This window comes from Puma concolor, chromosome C1 (genome assembly GCF_028749965.1).
Source record: "Puma concolor isolate L17-30 chromosome C1, mPumCon1.1.hap2, whole genome shotgun sequence".
NCBI classification, from domain to species: domain Eukaryota; kingdom Metazoa; phylum Chordata; class Mammalia; order Carnivora; family Felidae; genus Puma; species Puma concolor.
In genome coordinates, this window is record NC_141674.1 from 44,778,400 (window position 1) to 44,798,339 (window position 19,940).

Genomic DNA, 19,940 nt, shown 5'->3' on the forward strand with positions numbered 1-19,940 from the left:
TTATTACAGGAACAAAATTCCACTGAAAGCACTTTTATGTTTCTCTTAGAAAGATACTCCATGCTCTCTCCAGCAATATGTTCTAACCCATCTTAATCCTTATAGCCAGAAAATAATTCACTAGGCTTAATCAAAAGGTTCAGCGTGAAGAAATGAGGATGAAGGGGCAGGGTGGGGGGGATCAACGGGAAACAAAGCGAGGTGCTGTGTTTTTCACGTGTGGACAGAAGACAGAACTGACAGTCAAGAAATGAGTTTAAGTCCCGCAGTTAGTGTGTGATTTTAGACCAGAGTGTCTTAACCTTAGCACCACTGACAGTTTTGGCTGGATAGTTCTTTGCTGAGGCGGGGGGCGGGGGGCTGTGCTGTGCACCGTGAGATGTTTAAGCAGCATCCCTGGCCTCTACCCATGAGGTGCGAGAAGCACCCCTTTAGTTGTGACACCCAAAAATGTCTCCAGACACTGCCAAATATCTCCTGGGGCAAAACTGCCCCTGGCTGAGAACCACGTTCTTGCATAAGATTTGGTATCTTCATACTTCAGTTTCATCTCTAAAATGAAAATGCTTACCTATGGATCCAAGTTCTTTTCTGAAGCTCTAAAAATGCTAACATTTTGTAAAAGTCAGAAAAAGATGATTGAAAGTGCAGTCATACTAAGGAGGAAAAAATTATGTGATGGAAGAAGTTAATATTTTTGTTCAGTTTTCCTTACTGCCTTAACAGATCATGATAAAACTTCCTTGTGCATTTTTCAATCATAAAATCTTTAAAAAACAGAAAAGAGAACTGGGTTGTTTTAAAAAATGTCAATATCCAAAGACTAAAAAGATACAAAGACTATTCTAGAAACTACATTAAAGGGACATACTGAATCCAATGCATATTCTTTGGTTCAATCCTGGGTTGTTTTTGTTTTTTTTTTTAATTTTTTTTTTCAACGTTTTTTATTTATTTTTGGGACAGAGAGAGACAGAGCATGAACGGGGGAGGGGCAGAGAGAGAGGGAGACACAGAATCGGAAACAGGCTCCAGGCTCCGAGCCATCAGCCCAGAGCCTGACGCGGGGCTCGAACTCACGGACCACGAGATCGTGACCTGGCTGAAGTTGGACGCTTAACCGACTGCGCCACCCAGGCGCCCCAATCCTGGGTTATTCTAAAAATGTCTATAAAGGCTATTTTTGGTATAAGTGGGGGGAATCTAAATATGAATTAAATGATGGAGAATATTAATATATCATTGTTAAATTCCTTTGCTAAGATAATGGTATTGTGCTTCTGTAGAAGAATGTCTTTGTCCTTAGGAGATTCATACTGAAGTATTGAAAAGTCAAGTGTCATGACGTTTACAACTTATTTTGAAAAGATTCAGAAAGAAAATGTGTGTGTGCGCACACGCGTGTGTGTGTATGTGTGTGTGCCTTTAGAGAGAGAGGAGAGAGAAAGCAAATGTGACAAAACGCTTGCAAATGTTGACTCAAAGTGACGGGTACAAAAGGTGTACTATTGTTTCAACTTTTCCATAGGGTGGAAATTGTTCAAGATGAAAATTTGGGAAAAATACATGTAGCATACCAATCAAATTACATCCACACTGGATTTGTAGTTGACCCCAGAACACGCACCTTTTCTAATGCTTTATTAAGCAGTCTTACCCCGTACTCCCTACTCTGGCATATATCCTGGGACAGTTGGAAGCTCTGCTGGGGACAAGCTATTCTGAAAAAGCAACCCAATTGATTCTGACCTGGTGCTGGCCATCCCTACCCACCATTCATAACCACTGCAATAGGCTGTAAACTCCTTAAAAGCAGGAACTGTGTTTTAGCAATCAGAGAACAGACTAGAGCCAAAGGCATTCAATAAATATTTGTTCAGCGTTAAACAAATGGTTCCCATACTACTGTTCCTTTCCTCCTCCTTCTTCCTCTCTACACATCTTTTTTTTTACGTTGGGGTGACAAAAGAGGGATAAAAAATGAACATCTTAATAGCTTTACTTGAAAATAAACCCACTTAAATCAACAGTAACATCATTAATGATTATTATAGTGATAAATGAAACAAAAGAATCTGAAACAAAAACTAACAATAAAAATCTGTTTCCTGTTTTAATTCTACTGTAGCATGTTTTCTCTTTCTTCTCCAGAAACGATAATCTCTGCAAATAATCTTCTCCCTACTGAAGTAGAGCTCAATGAAGCCATGCAATAAAACCATAGAAAAACAGACTGGCAAACAGTCCTACCTAAGGCTAAAAAAAAAAGGCTTGCTTCTTCCAGCAGCCATCACGTTTTTTCCCGTGTTCAATATTTTTCTGTGCAAGCCATAGTAAAGTTTATAAAGCAAAGGCAGTGGTACTGCATACCAAAGTTGAGATTTAACGTGCTGTTATGCACCAAAATGGTGCCCGTTTTAACGACGCTGGCAACAGTTCAAGAAAAGCTCCTTCCCACAAACTGTAAAACAAGATAAATCCCACCACAGAAATCTGTTACAGGACTCCCAAAATGTTTATGTTGCCTTCAAGCTATGGAGTAGGTTCTTTTAGGCAAGATTAGCTTTCAGATGCTATCTGATACTTGCAAATGAAGGAAAATGTGTTCCAGAATGGTGATGCAAACTACCTATTTTCCAGATCAGAATTTTTCACTTCATTTAGCACCTTCTATGTCAAGTGTTACCCTGAACGCTACAGGAAATACAGAAGCTCAGACCCTGTCCTCAGAAGACTCACAATTCAGTCCGCATGACAAGCAAGTGAATAATTCCAACGGGAAAGATAAATGCTGTGGCAGGGGAATGTAAGGATCTCTACTCAAAGTCAAGGAGGGGCTTTTAACCAGGAAAAACAGAACCATGAATGGGAGGAAGAATAATGGAAGGTATCAAGCCCGACTAGAAAACCAGTAGCAAACCTGATCAACAGTACATGTGGTATGTTAGCATTAGGACTGGCTGTACTGAAATAAGGAGGGCGTTCATTACTCTCTGTCAACCCCAAGCCTGTATGAAATCTACTTTGTAGAGAAAAGATGAAGTGTAGAGATCACAGAGGCAGTGCTGTGGACTAACTTCCATGGTCCAATATGACAAGAGGGGAAAAGGGGTAAGGAGGACACACCAGGTAGGAGTAAAACCATGCACACAGTCATTAAAAAAAAAAAAAAAAACTAGCATATTTAAAGGCTGGTTTTTTCAAGTTATTCTCTAAGGGTTAATCAATATACACTGTTTTATTTCTGTACTCATTAAGATATTTAATCTAAGGCACATATTATGCTGTTAGCATATTGATACCTTTCCAAGGTACCATTAAAAATGTTTAATTTCAAACCTACAAGTGTATAACACATCCCATTGATATTTATTTAAAAAAACTTTTTTTAATGTTTATTTTTTAGAGAGAGAGAGACACAGAGTATGAGTGGGCAAGGGGCAGAGAGAGAGGGAGACACAGAATCCAAAGCAGGCTCCAGGCTCCGGAGCTGTCAGCACAGAGCCTGACATGGGGCTCCAACCCACGAACCGTGAGCTCATGACCTGAGCCAAAGTCGGATGCTAAACCGACTGAGCCACTCAGGCGCCCCCATCCCAGTTGATATTTATAATAAACACTGTATCTGATATGCAGAAAAAAAAAAAGTTAAGGAAGAGATACACATGTAAAACAAATTAGGCGGTATACTGTTTCAAGACATTTGCATACTGATTATTGAGCTTATTTTTAAGTACCCAGTGCATGTGTGCAACTGTGGGTGGACCAAGGATATCACTAATCCTGGTCAGCTATACAGCGATGCTCAAGTGGACAGACACAGACCTTCACAAGTGACAGCACTTACCCAACCTTCCCTTCTTCAACCCTTACTACCTTTTATAAACATCAATAACCACGGACATTAAAAAACACTGAATGAGAAAGCAAGACAAATACTTGGAGGGGGGGGAAATGAATCAAATGTCAACTTTGCCCATTTAATGCAAACTAATACCTAACAAAGGAAATGGTGGTGATTAAAATACAGAGAGTTTAAGAGGAAGGATATATTAAAGATGACCTACAGTCAAAGACTTCCTCGTGACACGTGAAGAATACAAACTACATGCTGAGAGAGGCAGAAGGCTAGACTCCCTTCCTGACTTTGCTAATGATCCAGGGTCAAGGTCCTCATTCCTAAATTGGCAAGATTTAACACCACAAGATCCCCATGGTCCCTTCCAGCTCTGAACAAATCTTCCATTTTCACCCTTACATTTACCACTTTCAGGGGTTTTTTTCTCGGAGTAGGGAGAGGGGAAGACAAGAAACACTCTCAGTTCTACAGATAATTTTTCTGTCTCATAAAGTGTATCTTGCTAAGCATTCTTGATATTTCTCTCCCATATTATAATCACTATGAACTGGGTGAATGTCTGGTCATCCTGCACTGGTCCTCATCTTTGATCCCCCTTAACAAATGCTTAGAATTCCTCTATCACAGACATGGTTTATACTCAGCCATAAAAACCTCAAGAGTAATGAACAGCAAACAGGACCCACTTGTTGCTCTGCACCGATGTAAGTGTATCTATACACATAACATGAACCAATTGTTTTTATGGCACACGTTGCACGCACACGCACACACACACACACACACACACACACACAGGCCTGGCGTGATTTCAACACTTACAGTACCAACTGCCCAATAGATAACTGACATTTTCTCAAAAACAAATATGATGTCGAAAGGATGAAACATAGGATGATCTGTGCTACTATAACTCACTCCCCAAAACACTTCAAATGAGGCAGATATGAAAAGTAAATCTTAAAAAATGAAAATTACTAATATTTTTTAAGTATTTTAGGAAAGACAGTCCACTCCGATGTAAAACTGACCACAAAAACCAAAATACTAATAATAAACTAAGGACTTCTTATGTTACTAATCCCAGACAAGTTTTCATTTACATAGTTACTGCTATTTCTACCATCCTAAGTCTTTCTAAAATCAACACTGCTCTAGCTTTAAAACAGCCTCTTCTGTATTATCCACAACCATAAGGAATGTTTAGCCTGAAATCAGACCAGTTTCTAGAGTAATTTCTCATTTCTGGTAAAAACGCATACCTTCATGATTTTAGAACAAAAAGTAACAGAATTTGAAGGAAATAATTAGCACCATTCTTAGAAGAGGTACTAGTTGAGAGAAACATCAACTACTAATATTAAACATCCAACAAGTAAATAAATACAAATTCTGTACATTCCATGGTGCTAAAGACGTTATCACTTGAGAAAAATACCACTTGATTTCCTGGCAATGGATCCCACTATAAATCAAATTACCACAAAAAATCCTTGAGGCACTATTTAAATGCTTTTGATAGATGTAAGCTCTTTCATATTCAACCCCCGATTCTTCAAAGCCTCTAGTTTCTGAATTAGAACATCATGATGTATTCCACTTAGAGCACAAGAAATCTACCAGACTTCAAACTATCACAGAGAGGACACTATGTGTGACTGGTTCACCATTATATTCCCAACACTTAGCTCAGTGCCTAGCACACCATCACTGCTCAATAAAAACCTACGGAATCAAGGGCTGTTTTGTTAAATGGGCTATTTACTGTTCTGTTGCTCTAACAATTTTCAGCTGAATGTTTGTTTTTATCACTAGAATGTGAACTGTATCATTATTTCAGACGTATCTAGAGTTTTTATTCTGAGAACTCTTTAATTATCTTCCATTTAATAAGAATACCAGAAACAGCCATCCCACCCTCTTAAAATTGTGCAAAAAGACATGAGAGAGTACTGTCCATTAAAGTATGTAAGTGACAGAAAAAGTCGAGGGAGTGGAATGCTTCTTGGAAATAATGGATGAGATTGGTTTGGAGCCTACTAAGAGCCCAAGGATCATGAGTAAAATTGCTTTAGGTCACAGGAAACAGGTGACAAGGGAAGGCTGTGTTGGCCAGACACGCATCTCTACTCCATACCTTTGGCAAAGCAAAACAAACAAAAACCCCTCTGCTCTAAAGACAGCTGGTTTCAAAATACAGTTGCAGACCTTTGAGGGTCTTTAAATGCTGGCAGATAATCTAAAGGCCAACTAAAACATACTGGAGTCACCCAAAAGAATATCCTAAAACCAAGCAACAAGGCAAAAATGCTGAGATACTCGATGGCAGGGGAGAGCATGCAAAAAAAAAAAAAAAGAAGAAGAAGAAGAAGAAGAAAAAGAAAAAAAAAGAAAAAACCCCACTGAACAGAAACTCTATTAAAGCTTAATCTCTGACTCAAATTTGGAAAGTCCTACTGAATCACATCTTCCAAGCCATGGTTTTCTTAGAACTAAAAATAATTGGAAACTAGTAAGTAGATAATCAAATATGAATTCTAGGTTAAAAGAAAATTGTTCCCAGTGATATGCTAGGAAATAGTAATCTTTTTTTTTCCTACATTTTAATTAGATAAAACACAAATGAAACAATAGCACAATTATAAAATAATTTTGGGGTCTAGGCAAAATTTTCCTAAGACTCACAAAATAGTCTTTTTTTTTTTTTAAAGCTATTTCCATTTTAATAAACACCATAGTTTGGTTGGTCTTTTTATTTAATTTTTTTTCAACGTTTATTTATTTTTGGGACAGAGAGAGACAGAGCATGAACGGGGGAGGGGCAGAGAGAGAGGGAGACACAGAATCGGAAACAGGCTCCAGGCTCTGAGCCATCAGCCCAGAGCCTGACGCAGGGCTCGAACTCACGGACTGTGAGATCGTGACCTGGCTGAAGTCGGACACTTAACCGACTGCGCCACCCAGGCGCCCCTGGTTGGTCTTTTTAAATAAAGTTTATATACGTTTTTAAAGCTCATTAAAAATTCATTTTTTAAAAGTTTATTTATTTTGAGAGAGAGGAGAGGGGGAGGGGCAGAGAGAGAGAGAGAGAGAGAGAAAGAGAGAGAATCCCAAGCAGGCTCTATTCTGTCAGTACAGAGCCCGAAGTGGAGCTCAATCTCATGAACCATGAGATCATAACCTGAGCTGAAATGAAAAGTTGGATGCTTAACTGAGTCACCCAGGAGCCCCTAAAAAATTTTTTAATTGAGAAATATAGTAATCCCATTAGCCCAAATAATAGTATTAATACTTTGGCACCAGCTTACTTTAAACATTAAGCGTATATATTTACATACGCTGTTATCTGAGAGGCCTCTTCGCTTTTAATTTCTCAAAGAAGTCAATGAATGAAAAAAATTAACTGCAGATCTAGTCCAAGATCACACTATTTTACAGATGAGAAAATGGAGACTCGGGGGGGCAAACTGACTTGCCCAATGGAAGAGTTAGCAAGCAACAGAACCCTGAACAAAAGGTACCATCTCCCAAACCACAGGTTCAATCCTCTTTCCAGTATCATTTGACTTTTTATTTCATTTAAAATTTTCTTTCCATTCATTTGTCACTCTATCCAATCAAATATTGTGAGCTGGGGTGCCAGAGACAGAGAGATAAAACGAGACCTGTTCCTCAAGCCTAGTGGAAAAACAGATACATGTAAGGTAAACGTAACTTTTTTAACTAAAATATGACCACCACTTTACTTTTTTTTTTAAATTTTTTTTTTTTAACGTTTATTTATTTTTTTGGGACAGAGAGAGACAGAGCATGAACGGGGGAGGGGCAGAGAGAGAGGGAGACACAGAATCGGAAACAGGCTCCAGGCTCTGAGCCATCAGCCCAGAGCCTGACGCGGGGCTCGAACTCACGGACCGCGAGATCGTGACCTGGCTGAAGTCGGACGCTTAACCGACTGCGCCACCCAGGCGCCCCAACTTTTGCCTTAAAGAAATATGGCACTGGAGCTAACAAGAATGAATTGGTGTTAGGCAGATGGAGCCTGGAGATTAGGAGAGCGAGTGGGCCAAGAGATGGCCCCTGAACTGCAAGGGAGAACACAAAACTGGAAGTCAGGAGATAGGAACAGATGGGTAAGAATGGAGACCTTGAAAGAAAAGAAGTTTGCATTTGGATTTTACCTAGAGAAGATGAGGAAGCACCAAACATTTTTGAGCAAGGTTATCCTGGGATTAAAATTTGCATTCTAGAGAGATCATTCTGGTGCCAGTGAGTGGCAGAGAGAAAAGGTAAGAAAGGAATAGAACACAGAGCAGTAACAGTGGGGATAGACAGAAGAGGCAGGAGAGATATTTAGAGAATTAATAGGCTATACAATAAGAAAAGAAAAGAAAGAGTCCCAGAATAAATTAAGCAATTGCTAGATGATGTTGCCATTTGCAGTGTGGAATGCCTTGAAAATGTCTAGGATCTGTAATAGATTTTAAATCGTTACCAAAATGCTTCACTCTAGATTTCCAGCTGCAGGTTTCAGAAAGCATTTCAGTTTTCCACCAAAATTGACAATGTAGAGGTGAGAAATGAGGTGGGGGGGGAATGCTGACCTGTTTTTGAAACGCTGGATTCTTAAAAGCACACAGAGCAGAAAATGGAAAGTCTTGACAACAGAATATCTAACCAATAAGTCTTTCTGAAAAAGATTTTAATTTCAGAAACCACTTGGAAACTTATGATAAAGAATGCACTGGGGCACCTGGGTGGCTCGGTCGGTTAAGCAACTGACTTAGGCTCAGGTCATGAGCTCGTGGTTCGTGAGTTTGAGCCCCACGTTGGGCTCTGTGCTGACAGCTCAGAGCCTGGAGCCTGCTTCGGATTCCGGGTCTCCCTCTCCGTCTGCCCTCCCCTGCTTGCACTCTGTCTCTCTCTCTCTCTCTCTCTCAAAAATAAACATTTAAAAAAATTTAAAAAAGCACCATGCCTTTTACTCAGTTTTTTGTTGTTTTTTTTTAGCAAAATATTCTAACACAAACACCTTAAACTTAAGTGAAAGCATATCAAATAGTGTCAACTGAATTTTATAACACAAATAACTGGCTGTGATACCACAGAAAAGCAAACCGGGGTCTGAACAAGGAAGCTCCTCTTTAGAAGTGAGAAGACTTGGGTGGGCACCTATGAGGTTATTTGTCTGTTAATATTTATCTGTAAGAGGAAAATCAAATCTTCAATTCAGTCCTACGAAAAGATTCCACAGAACTCTGCATCACGGCTGAAGCATTTCAATTTCTGGAAAGATTACCAGAATAATATTTCGACTTAATCGTGTTAGCTCTTCTCTTCAGAACAAACAAAAATAAACCAAATGTACAGCTATATGTTCTATTAACCAGCTTAAAGTTAACAGCTAACACCAAGTAGATTCCACTTCCCTTACACACACACACACACACACACACACACACACACACACACACACACACACAATGTAAGCCAATGGTGGAAGCCAGGTTTCCCATTGCTGGATAGAGAAGTGAACTCACAAACATACCATAAAAACAAAAAGGCTACAAAATGCTTTGCCAAAAACTCACCATAGAGATGATCAACACTAAACAATAAATAATGCCTCCTACTGCTAACATGCTAATTAACAAGTAATTTTCATAAATCCAACTGTGAGTAAAAAATGTTCCAATACTAAGCAATAAAAATTCTTATGATACTAATGAGAATGAGAATTACTAACTTAAAAAAGAAACTAAAACACCCTAGGAGGAAGGTGAGAGAAAACATTTACTCTTTTAAAAACGAAGCACAACCTTCTTAGCAGGGCCTTAGCAGTCCAGAGCCCTTCCATTGAAATGCCCCATGTGTCTGAATTTCCAAGGCACCTGAAGCTTACTTCCTCATGCACCCAACTTTCTTCTCCTTTCCTTCTCTTGGTTAAAAACTAAAACCTTGCTAAACTGTACTCCACATTCCTGACCCTTTTTTTTTTTAAGTTTATTTATTTCTTTTGAGAGCAAGAGTGCATGGGGCAGGGGCTGAGGGAGAGGGAGAGAGAGAGAGAGGGAGAGAGGGAGGGAGGGAGAGAGAGAGAGGGAGAGAGGGAGGGAGGGAGAGAGAGAGAGAGAGAGAGAGAGAGAGAGAGAGAGACTGAGAGAGAGAGACACAGAGAGAGAATACCAAGCAGGCCCTGTGTCCAGCACAGAGCTCAATCTCATGACCCTGGGATCATGACCTGAGCTGAAATCAAGAGTCAGACACTCAACTGACTAAGTCGCCCCTTCCTGACTTTTTTTTTTAATGTTTATTTATTTATTTAGAAAGAAAAAGAGAGCACGCATGTGCTCCAGCATGCATGAGCAGGGGAGGGGCAGAGAGAAAGAAAGTATCCCAAGCAGGCTCTGTGCTTAAAAAACTGAGCCACCGACACTGGGTGTTGTATGGAAACCAATTTGACAATAAATTTCATATATTGAAAAAAAAAAAAAAAAACTGAGCCACCGAGGTGCCCCAGCGACCCTTCCTAAACGGCATACTGGAACCTTTTCTTGAGTGCAACATCACTAAGACCAGCCATCTTCTGGGGTCATGAAGCACACAAAGCTGTTTTATTTGGACCTGTACACATGAGCTGTCCCGCTTTGGTTGGGCCCACTTTTCTTTTTCTTTTTTTTTTTTTTTTTAACGTTTATTTATTTTTGAGACGGAAAGAGACAGAGTATGAACGGGGGAGGGGCAGAGAGAGAAGGAGACACAGAATCGGAAACAGGCTCCAGGCTCTGAGCCATCAGCCCAGAGCCCGACGCGGGGCTCGAACTCACGGACCGCGAGATCGTGACCTGAGCTGAAGTCGGACGCTTAACCGACTGAGCCACCCAGGCGCCCCTGGGCCCACTTTTCAACTTTTCCTGTCCCCTCCTGTACCACTGAACTGCTACCTGTCACTTCTCACTACTATCAAATATGGTTCCCTCTAAATGCTCATCACCTCATGTTAGGACTGCAACAAAACCTCTTCCAATTTGCCAGGACGTGGAATAACAGCATTTGCATGAACTATGTTTTTTTAAAAAAAGTTAAAACAATAAATGAGTGAAACGCATGTAGTGAACGCACTGGATGTGGGGGGATGTTTTGCAATGGCTCAATTTTACGTATTTACGTGTCTACTTACTTCTCTCCGGGTTCAAATGTGAAAATTTCCTGGACAACTGAACTCCAGATATAAACAGTATTATTGGACTAAATCTTTCCAACTATAGTTCTTATCAGAAGTGAAAACTTTTCCTCTTCATACTCTGATTCAAACAAAATCAATGTTATATGGTACCTGGCAGTAAGTACAGAAGTATGTAGTACGCCGATGTCTGCTATTTAAGTTGCATTAAAGTTGAAATCCTTGTTTCAAATTGTTAACACTGAAACATTTACTTTTCTAACATCGCGACTGGTTTCCAATTTTAAGCTAACGGCACCATTATGCTGTATAAAACTGTCACTACCTACTATGATTCTGCTAGAACTGCACTCACCAACACACAAAAGGTGCTTCCTTTGTGCCCAATTACACTCGTTCTAACAGCATATGGCCAGGTAATTATAAGGTGAGAAGCCAAGTGTTAGATGAACTCATAGGCCTAATTCCCAAAGGAGATTCGTATACTAGATTATAAAGAAATACTTATTTCAAAAATTAGGCTATGCTAATTAACCTTGCAGATTCCCTATTTTTATGTCATCACTTACAACCAATTTTTTGGAATTAGTTTACTTCTTAGTTTAAAATCTGTATATGGATTCTTCTTTTTCCTTTTTTTTTTAATTTACCAAATCATATTTGATATTTACCCCACACTCAAATGTAGTAGGATTGTTTTATTTGAGGAATATGAATTTTAAAATAAATAATATAAGCACTGATGACACTAAAATTTTTTTTTTTTAATTTTGTTTTTCAACGTTTATTTTTATTTTTGGGACAGAGAGAGACAGAGCATGAACGGGGGAGGGGCAGAGAGAGAGGGAGACACAGAATCGGAAACAGGCTCCAGGCTCTGAGCCATCAGCCCAGAAACTGACGCGGGGCTCGAACTCACTGACCGCAAGATCGTGACCTGGCTGAAGTCGGACGCTTAACCGACTGCGCCACCCAGGCGCCCCATGATGACACTAAAATTTTAATTCATTTAGAACTATCACATACCATCAAAGGAAAAAAGAGAGGCAGAAATGAGGTAAGTTAAAGAACTACAAATTAATGTGATTTAGATATACTGGAACAGGACCAACTGTGGGGCTTTAATAAGAAAGAAAAGAAAGAAAGAAAGAAAGAAAGAAAGAAAGAAAGAAAGAAAGAAAGGAAGGAAGGAAGGAAGGAAGGAAGGAAGGAAGGAAGGAAGACAGAAATCTTGCAAATACTTTTCACAAAATACCCCCAGAAGTTAGGTCCACATTAAAAAAGGAACAAAATAAGAATTTCCCAATATTTGTCAGATCACAGTATTAAATGTCACTTCTGGGAATATTATCTCAGAACTAGACAGTGAAGAAAGGTATTTCTTGCTGTTAGCTGATTTCTCCTTACAAAAAAAAAATTCCATTTTCAGTATTTTCTAAAAAATAAGACAATAATGAATAGGGTACGTATCGCAATTGTTCAATTGTCTCAAATGCCCACAACAGCACCTGGTTGATTCCTACTGATCCCATGGACCAGATCAAGGATCACAATGCTTAAGAGAGAGATTCTCCCAGCTCTGGGAAGGAGGGAACCAGAGGGCATGCCCTTAGCAGTGGCCATCAGAGTAAGAAACAGGAAAAAATTCTGAGTGGGGGTGATAAACATCTGGATAAGTTACTTAGGGCAGATGTGAGATTCCATTTTCCTAAATAATAGAACAAACTCTTACCTGCCTTTGACAGGTTTTGAAGTAATGCTATTCAGAATCAAAACTGGGTAGTTTCTCAAAGTCCCTTCCAGACACTGAGCCCATGAATTACATGTATCCAACAATACTCGTAGCGACCAAATACAACATGTGTGAAGCAACACCTTTACTTAATTGGAGGATACGGCAAAGGTGGCTTTCTGAGCAGTTTTATGTGTTCTGCTACATATCTGGGTGGGTTTTTTTTTTTGGTTTTTTTTGGGTTTTTTTTGCCCCCTGTTAGCTATCTGGGTGTTTTTTATCTGCATTCTTCTTGCTTCTCCTGAACCAGAAGTTAACTGCTTTTATTTTCCAAAATTTACTTTTTAAACCAAATCCTAATTACGGCATGGGCCCAAATTACTAAACTGATTTCCCTAACTAACTACATGACCTTGGGAAGTCGCTTCTTGTAAAATGAGAGGCTTGCACTGAGAGCCACTAGAATGTAACCTTCACCTTCACTATCTACTCCCACGCGCCCCCCTCCCCCAGGGGACACTGAAGGTACTGAATGTTTACTGCCTGTTTCCAAACTACAAAAACAAACGTAATCCTTTTTTTCTTTTTTAACGTTTATAATTTAATCTGTTTATCCCCAAAACGTTCTGAAGAAGACACTAAAACTGAAATTTCCTGTGCACCAAAAATAACTTTACAGAATTTAAAATAAGGTACTCATTTTTTAAGAAACAGAACAGGTAGGTTCTATAAGAGCTGATGAACGTCAGCCAGTTTGTTACACTTCCCTTGCCTTCCTCCCCATTAAGCCACTGCTGCAGCCTGACCCTTCTTCATCTGAAAGGAAGGCAGTGGGAGGGAGACAGTGCACGGGCCATGCAGTGAGAAGGCCTGAGTTCTAGATCCGTTTCTTCCATGAACTGGTTCTGTGGGGACAAGTCACTTCCCCTTTGGGCCCCGCCAGGCTGTTTGTTTAAACAAAAGAGCTGAACAAATTCTTAATTTCTGAAGTCTTCCACCTTAAAGATCTGTGATCCTTTCATTCCACCCATTATTCTACTCCTAATGCCTTGATTCAGTGCTTGCCATCACTCCTAGCCTAGTTCCCCAGCCTCAAAATCGTCTTTTTCCCTCTTAATTTTTCTTTCTTATGCTAAAATGAAGCCAATCCTAAAACCATGAGGAGAGCAGAGTAAAAAAAGCACACTGTCTCTGAAGACCGAAGGGCACCAGGTTCAAGAGACTGCCACGAACTAATCGTCTCTCTCAAACAGTGATGTTATTAACGACCTCACTGAGGACTAAAAGAATGTATAGTAAAGCGTCTACTACAGTGCCTGACATGCTGGAGATGCTCAACAACAATCAGCATCCTTCCCAGGATCAAAAGCCTCAGTTTCCTACTGTCTACAGCAAGGATGACCACCCAGCTAGCTGCACAGGTGACAGGCAGAAGATTTGTAAAACTAGAGGCAGAAATTGGGTTAAACGTTCTCACCAGGCTCCCGTGTGCCTGCAAAGGTGTCTGCTCGTAGCCCGCCAATATGCTTCTGGGTAAAGCAACCTCAGCCAGGAGCCCCTCCTGAACTCTCCAAATCAAATGATGCGGCCTCCCCAGGCCAAAAATCCCCGGGGTCAAGAGGAAATGAAAACTTGACACAATTCTTCGAAAAGATAAAGATTCCCTGGATTTTACTTAAAATCAAACTCCTCTGCCTGTCATTCATGTGAAAAGATGCCAGTCCCATTTCTTTGCACTTAAATCTATGGACGGTACAGCTGATGGTGAGGTACCACCAAGCATCGTTTAATTTGATTTTTCAATTACAGACAATTACAAGGTGTGACAAAAGAAACAAAGAATAAGATTCCTCACAAAATGAAGATACACGAACATCATAGTTATACAAATACTTGCAGAAAAAGCGACGGCCTTCTCCTTGATTGCAAAACTGGGTCAAAACTGGAATGAGCAACTAGGGGAGTGATGGGGACTTGCAAAGAGAAGCTCATTTCTTAAAGTGATTTAAGTACACTTACTTAATAATGTGGGATTATTTCCCCAAATCAGGAATAATAACAATCTTCACTTTCACACACTAGTCAATCATATAACCGAGTTACAGGCTAATTAAGGGCGACCAATCACGTGTGTGGAAGTCTGGGAACCTAAGAAATCTTGTGAAGAAACCGGTGTTTCTAAAGTGCCACCTTCTCCCCCCAAGTGACTTCAGCCCGAGCAACTGCTGCAAAAGCATGTTAATTAAAAGGATATAACATAATTTAGGGAAAATGCTTTCAGAAGGCTTAGCTTCATTAAGAATTATGCAAATTCAAGTCTCTATTTTAAAAACACAAGCCCACTAATCTGAGATCTGTGAGATCTGCGCACTTCTGGGATTGGGCCAAGCTGCTCTCTACCTGACCCCCGAAATGCACTATTCAATGAATCTGACCAAAATTCTTCAGGTGAGCTGCCATTTTCCTGCAGAGCAATTATTTCACAAGCACTGGCGTTTCTGGTTGATCTCTTTTAAAATTGCAGTTAAAGTCGGTTTTCTTCCCCATGGTCTTTGCTCACATCCCCATCCAAACAGGCCTGATTTTCTCCACCCAGACTTGAGATCTGTGATCAGAGCCAGTCGCTTAGATGGAACCCTTTCTCCTTAACAGATGCCTCCACTCCTCCCATTTCTGTCCCACCGTGTCCCCTGTCCCTCTGCACAGCACCCTCGGTATCACTGCAATCCCTTTTCCCCTCTACTTTTCCCTCATTCCTGACCTTGCCTGTGACCAGTACTTTCCTTGCCCAGACCTGGTCCCAGCTTCATCCTTCAATTCCAGGCCTCTTCAGCTTTGAATCCCAACCTGGCCTCTTGCTTCTAACCTCCTCAGTCCAATCCCCACCTGGCCTTATTAACGTCAGTCCCCCCAACCCAGACCTTATTGCACGTAGCCCCCTCCCCCCCTGCCTTATATCAATTCCTCTCCTCCCTGGTCCCTACCAGCCCCTCTTCATTTTTTAGACCCTGTCCAACCTCCCCTCTTTCCGGCCCTTGGCTAAAACCCCAACCCCATTCCTAACCCCAGCAGTCCTCCTCTGCCCCTAGCAAAGGCCACTACTCTGGCTGGCCCATCCCACTTCTTCTCAGACCCTGGACCTGGTGCCTCCCCTACTCCTTCGCTAAAAGCCGGTGCCACGAAATCGCCGCCCCCAGCCCGGCCTACGAGTATCCCATTTCTGACCCCTAACACACGCGCCCTCCCCATCACACACTCCAGGCTAGCGCGTCGATCCTCCCGCATCGCAGATGCACGCCTTGGACCCTCCTTCCCATCCCCGGCCGGCCGGTCGGCCCTGCGGCGTGCAGAGCCCGAAGCCCACGAGACCCCCTCCCCACCCTGCCGCGCAGCCCTGCCCCGCGTCCCTTAAGGCCCATTCAGCCCCTCCCGGAGGGGTCCCTCTCCCCACTTGACCCCGGCCCGGTGACCTCCGCCCCCGCCGGGCCCGGGACTCCATTCTCTCCGTTTCCGAGCCAACCCCCGCCCCAAACGCCCTCCGCACTCCCAGCCCAGTGGGGTGTGTCCCCCGTGCCCGCGGAACTCCAGCCGCTGGCCTCTCCCGCGGGGTCACGGTCGCCCTCCTCACCTCGGCGTCCACCACCTCGTGGTAGGCGGGCGGGGGGTCGAAGCCGCCGCCACCCCCGGTGCTCCCGCCGCGGGAGGGGCCGCCGCCGCCGCCGCCGCCGTCGCCGCCGCCGTCGCCCCGCGAGCCCCCGCCGGGCCCGGGGCTGGGGCCGCCGCCGCTGTCCATGGGCTCGTAGCCGCCGTAGTCGAGGCCCGGCCGCTCGTTGGTGAGCAGCGCCACGGCCTCGTTGATGTCGTTCTTGGCCAGGCGCAGGGCCTTGCGGATGGTGGCGGGGTCCGAGAAGCCCATGCACAGCAGCGTGGTCATGTGCTGCTCCTCCTCCGATTCCATGGCTCGGGCCTCCGAGCCGCGCCGGCCGGCGAGCGGCGAAGCTGCGGCTCCCCGGCCTGGCGGGCCGCGCGGCGCTGCTTCCGCGCCGCTCCCGCGCCCGAGCGGGCCCCTGCGCTGCCGGCCTGCGCGCTCCGCTGCCGCCCGGCCAGGCTGGGCGCGGGCGTGGACGCCGGGAGCCGAGCGAGGGCGGTGGGGCGCTCAGGCGCGGCGGCGGCCCGGCCCAGCCCTGCGCGCCGCCATGTTGGCCTCCTCCTCCGCCTGCGCCTCCGCCTCCGCCTCCTCCGGCCCGCGGGGCCGCGCCTCCGCTCCCGGAAGCGGCCCGGGCCGCCCCAGGTTCGCCGAGGACGGGCGCGGGTGTTGGGGGGGGGCTTTTTTTTTTTTTTTTTTTAATTTAGACAGCAAAGGGAGGGGCCGCGCCGCGGAGCGTCTCTGGGGTGAAAGGGCCGCGCAGACACCCGGGCGCAGGCGAGGGAGGGTCCTTGGCCGTCGCCACCGCCCGCCTATTTCTCCGGCAACAGGTTCCCGCGGGAGCGGGACGGGTGGAGGCGAGGTGCCCTTCGCTGCGCGGAACGTCCCCGAAGTCCCCCGAGCCGTCCGTGCGGCCCAGCCCCGACGGCGGTCCCCTCGCACCCCGAAGCTGCTCAGAGCCCCCGCTGGACTCCTCTCCCGGCCTCGCTCGCCCCCGCGCGCCCGAGACGCACCCCGTCCCGGGTGGGATTCATTCGGCCGCGGCTGCACTTCGCCGCCAGCCCGGCCTGAAACGCGCGCCGCAGTCCCAAAAGAAATGCGCCCCGAACCACGGAAATTGGCCCGCCGCGCTGCCTGAAATACACCCCAACGCCCACCTCAATTCATGCCCACACCGGGCACATCGGTCCACCGGGGCCGAAAATCACCCCCACGCAACCCGACCCAGATCCCTCCGGCTCTCCCTGAAACTACCCCAACCTTGCTGAAATGGATTCCCAGCCCTCGCTGCAGGTTCCTATCGTCACTGGCCACCTGCCCCTCACCAAACCCCACCGTATTCCACCAAACTCTTAACACTGAAATCCCCTGGGCGTCTGAAACGTATTTTTACGAACTCAGAATCCCAGCGCTAACGAAAACCTCCGAAAACCTCAGACTGCCTCACATGGCCAGCCACAGACTCATTCGAACTCCTTGGACCTGTGCTCCCCTCCTGATGCTGACCCACCTACTCACACTACTGTGTCTCTTGGCTCAGGATTCTGTTTCTGCCTTTTGAAGGAGAACCCTGCGCCCTCTGTTTTTCTGCCCTTTACGGGAGGACCCCACAGCTGTTCGTTTCTCCTTTTAAGCACTCATTCCTCTTCCCTTTGAGGCCTATTTGCCTTGCTTTCTCTTTCCACCTTTAACATTAGCCCCCAGGGGCTGCGTCTTTAGTTTCCTTGATTCCACTATCCAAGCCTTGCTCCTTTCCTCCTTCAGTTTCCTTTAATTCATGCTTCTAGGTTCTTTCCCCGCCGTCTCCCAAGATCCTGATGTCTTTTCTTTACCTCACTACGTATTTGTTAACTCAGCTTATCTCCTAATGCCCTCACCCTCGTTTCTTCCAGAACCCTGAAGTCCACTAACCTTTCTCATCCCATCAAACCCCTCCCTGTGACAACCCAGCACTTACTGAAATCTCCACCTGTCCCAAATCTTAAATTAGGGTCGGTACCCAGAAAATTCTCTGCACTCTGTTAGCACCTCTTCCCCTGGACCACAGAACCCTTCTTGCCTATTACTTGCTACCTATATTTTTAAACACCAACAATTTGATTTCCAGGGTGAGTTCATCGCTGTTTACATTTAAATGAACTGACTGCATTTGTTGTACTGATTAACGGTTGTATTATGGGACAAAGGCTAGGCCTTATCCCCAAAGGAAGTAAAGTCAATTTGTGAATGGAAATAAAACAAATCCTTCTTCTTACATTTCTTAAACAGTAACAACAACAACAACAACAACAACAACAAAAGAACCTACCAGGGAAGAATGCCTGGAAGTGAATCAGGTTCCAGGGTATATATTGAAATAAAAATTTTACTAAGTGGCATTAACTTTCAAGTACCTCAATGGTGCTTAAATATTTATGTGTGGTATATGAGGACCAAAAGTAACGTAAACGAAACCAAGTAACCGATCATGAAGCATATGCCAAGATACTTCATTTATTCAACAAATATGTGCTATTTATCAGGCACCAGGTACTGTTCTTGGCACTGGTGATGCAGGGCTAAACAAAGCTGACAAAACTTGATGATGGAAAAGTGATGGCATTCATTTTCGCCCGGGGTCTGCCGAGTTAATTCGGTGACCAAATTAAGAAACGGATTACGAGGGGGGAATAAGTAACAGGTAAAGGGAAAAATTGTTTGCCACTGAGATTTGAGACAGAACCCAAGAGGTAATGAGACTGAGCCGGCCAATTCAGATGGCACATAAAAAGACTCATCAACAGTGGCAGGTTTATAGAACATGACAGAGGGAGCTGTGCCGAGCTGAGAAGAGGAAGCAGAGAAGGAAGCAGAGAAAAACAAAGTCTGTGATAAAAACTGGAAAGGAGCCACAAAAGGCTACAAAAAACAAGGAAGGCCATTTTTGAACCGGATCCTGGAGTGGCTGAAAAGCCAGAATGTCATTTGAGGATGCAAATAGTTGTAATCACACTTTTTTGCATGTAAGAAAGCAAGTGAGGCCTTAAACCCTATCGAATTGGGATAATAGGGGAGGGGCCCGTGGTGTGAGTAGTCATGCTTTCACTCACATTTTAATTTTTATTGCAGTAAAATCTTGAAAATGTTACAAGGACTAAGAAATTTTAAATAACATTCAGTTCACATTTATCCTTCTCTAGAATCTTCTAGAAGAAAAAAAAAAAATAGCCAGGTCTTGAAGAGAGGTATGATGAACTGTGTGGAAGACAAAATATGAGGGCTTTCTGATATTAACAGGTAATTTTAAAAATATTTAGTGAGGGTTTATTTTGAACCAGGCTGAGGCCTAGAGAGACAACTCTCGGTGTCTAGGGAGCAAGACTAGAGACAAAAAGACTAGAGAACAGGACACAGTTCCTGCCCTTTTAGAACTTGCTGTCTTTAAAGGGAGACAGACAATAAAGGAGTAATCATAAAGAGCGATAGGTGCTTTGATAGGGAATTTCAAGATGTAAGGGGCAAATTGCTTGCCATCTATGGG

The 19,940-nt window shown here is 43.7% G+C and overlaps 1 protein-coding gene across 4 annotated transcripts in view; it reads right to left on the reverse strand.

Moving 5' to 3' along the window:
* USP24 (ubiquitin specific peptidase 24) overlaps nucleotides 1–16,865 on the reverse strand; it is a 143,885-nt gene extending 127,020 nt beyond the window's left edge. For all 4 annotated transcript variants that reach the window (XM_086717077.1, XM_086717078.1, XM_086717076.1 and 1 more), the window contains exon 1: nucleotides 16,403–16,865. In XM_086717077.1, coding sequence (XP_086573203.1) covers nucleotides 16,403–16,732 — 330 coding nt within the window. In that variant the 5' untranslated portion in view covers nucleotides 16,733–16,865. The remainder of the gene's footprint in view (nucleotides 1–16,402) is intronic.
* Nucleotides 16,866–19,940: the final 3,075 nt, after the last annotated feature.